This window comes from Dendronephthya gigantea, unplaced genomic scaffold, assembly GCF_004324835.1.
Source record: "Dendronephthya gigantea isolate DGI-Jeju-01 unplaced genomic scaffold, DenGig_1.0 000414F, whole genome shotgun sequence".
NCBI classification, from domain to species: Eukaryota; Metazoa; Cnidaria; class Anthozoa; order Malacalcyonacea; family Nephtheidae; genus Dendronephthya; species Dendronephthya gigantea.
This window is the reverse complement of record NW_021163424.1, coordinates 13230-21513: the sequence shown is the minus strand read 5'-3', so window position 1 is coordinate 21513 and position 8284 is coordinate 13230. Positions and strand designations below refer to the sequence as shown.

The 8284-nt window shown below is 35.3% G+C and overlaps 1 protein-coding gene across 1 annotated transcript; it reads right to left on the bottom strand.

The window, feature by feature from the left end:
• Positions 1-4531: 4531 nt before the first annotated feature.
• Positions 4532-7259, bottom strand: LOC114542951. The gene is made up of 8 exons (XM_028562281.1): positions 7217-7259; positions 6888-7027; positions 6701-6785; positions 6303-6474; positions 5860-6053; positions 5276-5429; positions 5090-5211; positions 4532-4867 (listed from the first exon to the last, which is right to left on the bottom strand). Exons 2-8 carry the CDS (start codon positions 6977-6979, stop codon positions 4532-4534), a joined length of 1155 nt encoding a protein of 384 aa, XP_028418082.1. The 5' UTR covers positions 6980-7027; positions 7217-7259.
• Positions 7260-8284: the final 1025 nt, after the last annotated feature.

The window sequence follows — 8284 nt, the reverse complement described above, 5'->3', positions numbered from 1 at the left end:
TGCATGGTCATTGCACCTTGAAGCCTGCCAGCTAGAGCGGCAAAATGAACAAATTTGAAATGGCGCCTATCAACTGTTTATGCGTATATGAGCGCGCGGGTAAAGATCTTTACCAGTAATTTCGCGAAGACTAAACCAAATATTTGCTGGATATTAACATCTAAATGGAGAAGTCAAGGCGTTTTACCCCTGCATATAAAGGTATGAGACTATACGAAACATTAGCTATTATATAAGGCAAGTCATGACTGGGCATACTTTATTAGGCGCGCTTGCAATTATTATTTCCCTCCCAGCATTGAAATCAGGCTTATCGATGAAATCATCAACAGAATTCGTATTACGGTTGGCTCGATTTAAAGTTTTTTTTCCTTGAGTGTGTTTGCCTGGCTAAACTGTAGCTCTCTATTGATCCATGCATATATCGAAATATGACACGCATTCGAAGTAAGATTTCATATAGATGATCATGCAATTGTATATAACAAGACGTTCTCAATTGCATTTTATGTATATATGCTAACGCGAGTAAAATGGAGTCGGATATAAATGCGCACTGCAATATAATCCTTTAGATTACTTGCCATGGCCGGTGGAATCGAGTTGGGCCACGATCATCCAATCATTCCGAATAAACATGACATGAAAGGTTGCCAGACCTTTAAAATGGCTTGGCTGAGGTTAGAGTAGTTGTTAGCTTGGTGGTTACAATTTAATAGGATGCATTTACTCACATTGAAACAACAATTGTTTGCAAACTTTTCTGACATTTGTCAAAAAATGTGGGTAGATGCTACCTTGAAATATATATAATTATATGATATAAAAGTTTTCGCAAGACAAAATGGATTGATGCTTTGATGCATGCTTTAATCATCTGTCTGGGGAAATCTTGATTAGTTAATTTTATTGTAAGCAGGCGGCACAAATTGTGTCACAAGTAGATGTCTCGAAGATGTTAAGGATCGGGTGTTTCTTAAAATGGTGAGTATAAACTCCCCTGTGCATGCATTTGGCATTGTCGTTTCTATATGGGCGGCAGCATTGCTATAAGCTTTGCAGAAAAAAATTATTTGCACTCTTTGTGATTTAAAAACTCGGTTTCTATATGGGCCGTGTGCTATTGCTATATGCTTTAGTAAAAATAATGTGCACTTTTGTCTTGCTGCCGGGGTTGAGTATTAAGTTGCTTTGCAGGGCGGATTTTCGGACCTTTAGGATTGCGGATTGCCGCGGTCGTTTGAAATGAAGATTTCGAAAATTATCCCACTAATTTATGCGTTCTATTTCTTTAGGTCACTATTGTTAGGCTCATGCAGTTAGCTTAGGCATTTTTACACAGTTAACTATGTAGATGGTCGAATATATGGGGGGAATGAATATAGTGACCACCAATAATTTAGTTAGATCACAAGTATTAATTAGCGACTTGTTATACTGGTTAAAAATCATAACACATGCATATGTGATCGTATGGTCACAAAATATGTAACTAATATGAAAAAAATATGGCGGCAGAAATAGCGACATTGCAGCTTTAGCTTTGCGAAGAAAATATAGCGATGGTGCATGCAATCGACAAAAAAGATTATTGTCAAATTTTAAAATATTCTTAAGGTAATGATGCCCTTAGTTGCTAGTGACTTGCTTCTGACAGTACTGTGTATAGGCGACATTCCGCGACAAGCTTGACCGCGGCTAAAGCTAGGCTACTGGTGTTGCTGCACGGAACATATTGTGTGCACTAGGTAAATATCCAAGCCTATATTTTAAATATTTTATTACCGCAATGCATTGCTGAAATTGAAATGTGGATTTCATGTGTATAAATGGTGTGGATATTTAATGTAGTATTTATACCAAATAAGTTTTGACAGCATGCAAGCACACGTTACTACGCTGGTTCGCATACAAACGAACTTTGCGTATGCGATATTCTGTATTAATGTTTGGTTATCATCGGTAAACAACTTGATCCTTGCGCTAATTAATTTAATCGTTTGCGTGTCAAAGAGTATAAACAAAAGTGTACAATGGAATCTCTTGTGTTTAGTTTAACATAAAGTATGTATCCAGTAGCTGAAACTCAACCCAACTGAGACGGCAATTTTTGTTTACTGTCGGTTTACAGCCGTGTTAATAAAACGGATGCATGCTGTATCGCCTGTATGTCTTTGTTTATATGTCTTTAACCACTCATACATAGAGTTTGTTCGTGGAAAAATTTACAAAACCTGTAACGATGTTGCAAATGAACACGCGCTGAATATTTTGATGGGTATAGTTGCAGATGATGCATTAATTTGACATAACGATGATAATATATACTAATAACTGAAGGCTTTCTAACGATTAACCCGAATTTTGATGCAAAACGCCAATGTATATATGTATATAAAGTATAAAATAATGGGATTTAGGTAGTATAGCTAATAATTTTAGTTAAACATTCAAATGAAGGTATAGCTATTTATGTACACACATACTTGGAACAACACATGTTACTTGTTTGAAAATATTTCCTATTCTTTTAATTAGATAAATTAGTCAATAATATCTTGCGTCAATTATACGCGCAACAGGCGTTCAGACAAATTCGTTAAAACCGTTCATAAACATAAATCGTTCAAACGGCTTCAGATTGAACGTTTATTTATCCGTTCGTATTCTCGACTTTAAACGTTCACATTTTTAGCTGAATTCGTCAAAACGTTTTCTGGGTTCGTTGAAACGTTATTACAGATCGTTCACTACCCGTTCGTTATCCGTTCGTTTTGCCGTTTCAACGAAATATCGTTAACGTACGTTTTCCCGTGGAAGGTCACATATCGTATGGGCGTTATATTCGTATACATATAATAAAAAGATGTGTACGTATACGACGTATAGATTTGCAGTGTTGCAGAGGAATGTTCTAAGGGAACATTTATTCCCCAATGTTTAATCGAATATTTGTCCATATTCGGGTGTTAAGATGCCCATGCAGTCAGCAATCAGGCCATCGTGCCTAATAGGGTCATATAAGGCCATATAAGTCCCAAACGGGCCTATGAGCACATGCTCATAAATGCTCATGAGCAGATGCTCATCCGCTCAATGAGATATTTCAGGCCCAAACTCCTCAAAGGGAGGAAAAAGGGGGGTATTGCGAATGCGAAAATGTGTGCATTTTTAGAGCGAATCGAAATATATATTGGTGTTATGGACAACGCGATGCTTGAAGCATAAATTAAGACACGTATTAACGCTTGTAACAATGTAATTAAGTAGAACAATTTTACAAATATTTTAAACATATTGTCCGGGCACTACACTGTTTTCTTGTTTAGATCGTTTGACTTTTTCTTCCGTAAGCAAGAGTTTGCATTGAAAAGCCCGGACTTGTCCGAGTTAGGACGCCTAGTCATGCAGCAATCGGGCCATCGGGCCTAATAGTGCCATATAAGGCCATATAGGGCCCAAACGGGCCTAATAAAATACCTGACTTACGAAAAAAATGAGCCAATTATTATTAGGAATTTGTTGAGCAATCATCTAAATATGCGTCGCACTCGTAGGAGCTGTCCTGTGTTTAGCTGTGGTAGTACAAATTTAGCAAGGTTAGCAAATCATCTCGACCAAGTACACGATATGGGCACAGAGGAACGCAAGAGATGGTTAAAGTGGAGTAAGAAAGGAATATGTGTACCTCGACAGAGTAAAGAACCAAAGGAATTCGATATGGAGGAGTGTCTGGAAAATTTATTAGAGCGCGATGGAGAGAAATTTATTATCAAAAAGAGATGGAGAGAAACTTTAATGTTTACCTAAGCACTGCAAACGAACAACCTCTATCTAGGGGGAAACGAAGAAAGTACATAAGGGATTGCTAACATTTTAGTTTGTGTGAATGTACTGGACTACACTCTAAAAACACTCTGGTTAAATTTAACCAAAATGTGGTTAAATTTTAACTACTTCCCGGGTCACTATTTAACCTAGCATAGTCTGGTTAATTTAACCAGGAAATCCTGGTTGCAAAAGATCAACTTGTGTTCCTGGTTAATACTAACCCGGAATTTTGGTTACTAATCTTACACTATCATGGTTAAATGAACCCCATTTCCATCTGGTTAGTATTTACCCTAAAATATATAGCCGGGTTAATTTTTCATCAGAATTTAATCATTTTGTTAATTAATTAGTGAACAAACTGTTTTTAAATATTTAGTACATCCCAATGCCTTTACAGCAAAGATACTATAAAATTTTTAGAACACTAAACTCTATAATAAATTTCTACTAATAAATATATCTTCATGCAAATGATTCAATTCAACAGCAACAAGTGCAATTAGAGTTCAACTTTCTGTAACATTCAAAAAACATATGTGAAATTATGGCAACACTTAATTAAGAAACAAAAGACTAACAAGCAAAGTATGCAAAATATTATGGGTGGCCTGTAACTAAATTAGTTTTAAAATTGGCAATTATATACTAATTTTAGTATGTTATATACAGCTTGTTACCCAGATCAAATGTTGATCTTTTATGCTAGTGATCCATTGCCTGCAGAATTGGTCTTCAAGGCAGCTCTCATTGAGATCACAGCAGGAGTTGTCTTGTGAGGCACTTTGTCTTCTAGACAATATATTGTTTTTTGGATAAACTCCCATGTAGTTTTACATTCCCATGGATAATTGATATCCAAAATGTAAAATAACTTGAAACAGGTATCAATAGCCTCCAGCATGTTTTTTTTCTCCAATACATTTCCACTTGACACAACAAAAACCTGGTGTGGTTGGCAACAATTTCCAGTTACAAGAATATGGGGGTCATGTTTAGATTCTTCCTCCAAATACTTTGGCATATTTGTTCCAATCTAAATAGACATGGATGTTGGATACATATTCTACACATATAGGCTTAATTGTTTCAGTATAAAATGTAAGAACAATAAATTAATAATTGTCATGGTGGAAATGACTGGATTAGAGGGTACAGTACTATAAATGAATTAATCAGATATCAATTAATGCAAACAATATTGTGTGCTGACACATCGGCATTCCCTCTCAAGCTGTAATGAACTTTCAATACTTACTGGCTTGACATCAATAAATGCTTTAAGAGCGTCGTCTATGCTACATCGTTTTTTTCCCGTCCGTCCAGCTGGTAAAATAATCGGAAGCACCATTATGGCAGCATTCTGCTTTGCCACTGCATCTACAAAATATTAAGAACAAGATGAACACAACATAACAGCAGTTCTGGAATGTATGGTACTAACCAGTGTTAAGCTGTCTCTCATCAATGCTTAGATATCGTCGCCAATTGGTTTGGTCTGAAGCATAATTGAGAACTTTCTCGGCAAATGACGGAGTCCATTTGAGGAAGATATCTGCCACTGATTCAGGAACAACAATACTGAAGTCCTGCTCAATCTAAAAGGAAATAAAATAAAAATATGTTAAACTGATGGAATCGAGCGTCATATCGTATAGCTAGTTTCGAAGATCACCAAGGATTCGCAAGTAGGATTATCTGGATTAATTGGCCATATACACTGTATTTACAGTGCAAGTTGTCTTGAATTCCCAAGCACATGGCTTGAAACATTTCATGGAAACATTGGAAGTTTAATTACCAATGAAACTATTGAGATCAAAATGTATCATTGTAATGTGTGCTTTTTTTATAACACTGAAGAAAAAGCAACAGTGGCGAGAAACAGCAGTCTATTTAAATGTAAGAACTGAAGAAAAACTAACTTGCTGTACTTGATCATTAATAAGGTTTCCAAAGGCTAACTGCAGTTCTATGCTGCAGTGGCGAGTGAGAATATTTTATTACAGTACCAAACTAAATACTCACCATTCCCGCTGTATCGAATAACCTGGGATGCTCTTTCACTATGTCAGACACTGATAGTTCTGAATGTTCTCGAATCCATGAAGCTCTTTTAATTGCAGTTTTTTTCAAAAAGTCTTTTATTTTGTTCAATGGCTCAATGTGATATTTCAGCCACTCTACCATTCCTTCATATTCATCAATGCTAATATTGCTTTCTGCAAAATATATAAGGCTTTGTTAATGTATAGTGTAAAGTGCCGGCAGTGAAGTCTACGACTCTACATTGCATATATAAGAACACAGAAGTGAAATCTCTTCAGTATATTGAAATTATAATGTATGTAGAGCCTTAACCAGGACATCTGTTAAAATCATAGATCTGCATGGCGATGGACAGAATAAACTGGGAAATGTTGTGTCAATGTATATATAAGCAATAAACCAGCAATTTGAGAATAACGTACCTGCAGGCAAAGAAGCAATTTGTACCAGGTTTGAATGTGGCGCTGACAATATGTTTGATGAACATATTGATGTTGTCTTTTCTTTGTTAGTTCTTCGTCTAACATTTCTCAATTTTTCCTCCAACCAACCAGTTGCTGAATGGATTCCTCTACCAGGGGTGTACCATGCTTCCTAAATGGAGACAAATTAGGTTAGTTTAATCACATGAACTTTTATTCGTAGTGGCTTTATAGTGACAAAAGGTTTATAGTTCCTACAAAGGAATATAGAAAAGTGCATTTAGACCACATATTTAATTAGATATGGCAGTATTTTGAGGGTTCATTGCTAGTCTGTAAGGATTAACGTCTCTTAATTGGCGAATTAAATATAGTCTGATGTTAGTGTAAAAACTTACAAAGCCTTCACCTTCCTCATCTTTGAGGAAAGGAAACTCATTCACAACAGCTTTTGCCATTGAAATTTTCACATCTGCCTTTGGTCTAGAAAGAAGTCATTGTTAATTGTCTACTAGAACAAAGTATTTATAATTGCTTTGACACACAGGAATGACATATTATATTAATCTATTTAAACAGACATACCTGTCCCCAAATTTTGTTATAATCTCAGCAACCAAAATCTGGACCATTTTTAATCTGTTTTTGCGGGAAAGTTTTTCACTTTTCAATTCCATTAAAATTTCTTCTCCAAGACTTGAGCTTTCAAGTATGGTCTTTATGCTCTGAATAACAAGGAAATATTATAATGACCAAATATATGCATTGCATATTAAATCAGCAACAATTAGTGTAACTTATATGGCAGCAATAATTAATTTAACTTAATTTTGAACTTTATTTTGCTTTCATCTTTGAAAAATTTACCCCCTGAAATACCAAAAACATTTAAAGTAAAATCAGTTTTTACTTACAAATTCAGCCTTGAACTTTTTGGGGGAAAACTCTTCATTATCATTTAAGGATGCTGGCTGTATAAAAATGCACAATATGACAATGAGATAATAAAGAGAGTTAACATTATATATGGTTATAAAAGTATATAGTACTGTATTTAACTTAATAAAAAATCGCTTTATGCACTAGTAAATGCCAGAAATTGTCCAAACTTTCTTTGATGCCCTTATAGTTTGGAGTATTATTTGTTGGAGTATTAATTAATTGTACATATAAATGTACCATACCAGTACATGATTCTTAATTGTGCAACTTTTTGATCCAGGGCCTATTTCAACTGATAGATTATCAGATGCATTTGGAGTATCTCTGCTTTGAGCTTGTAGCATCTAAAATTGAAAGGGGAAATAACTTAGACAACTTATAGATGATTTACTTTACAGACACTTTGTCAAAAGAGTAAACATCATATACTTTTATTAGTGCTCTACACTGCTCTGTATCTGTATGTGTCATATCTGTTCAATATTCTTTTGGTGTGATGACTGTGATCAATCATTGAGAAGTGGGATATGAAATGACAGGGTAGAATGACCTTGCCATTTACTTGTAAATATATCACCAACTATAATCAGGCACTGTTCTTAAATACATACTGTAATTAATTGAAATACTTTGCAGAAGACGTTGTTGGGGTATAAACCAGGAAGTTGAGGGCATGAAACAACATGTTAAAGCACCTACCAAGGTATTCTATGGCGTAGGGTAACATAACCCAAATCATCTCCTTTGTACGATTTAGAAGCATGGTATGTATGGTGATCAACTAAATCTTGCACTGTTGTAATAGACCACATTCCATTTTCAGTTGGCTTAACAACATAAGTGTGAGTATGACGGTCAAACTTAATAGTACTCCAAGGAAGTGTAACAAGCCTAATATCAGCAGGTCCCATACTTATGATATAAATGATCTGCTGAAACACAGGAAAGGAGTCATCTGATTTGGCAGTGATGACCAGAGCATTTTTATTGTACTTTATCCCATTCACTGTTACCCATTTGGCAACATACACTTCACTAAG

Bases quoted from the DNA above. Each gene is read 5' to 3' on its own strand.
- LOC114542951 (XM_028562281.1), bottom strand. From the start codon at position 6,979: ATGGAATTGAAAAGTGAAAAACTTTCCCGCAAAAACAGATTAAAAATG. The intron at 6,786-6,887 runs GTATGTCTGTTT...ACTTCTTTCTAG, and splicing joins ATAACAAAATTTGGGGACAG to ACCAAAGGCAGATGTGAAAA. The intron at 4,868-5,089 runs GTAAGTATTGAA...ATGTCTATTTAG, and splicing joins CATTTATTGATGTCAAGCCA to ATTGGAACAAATATGCCAAA.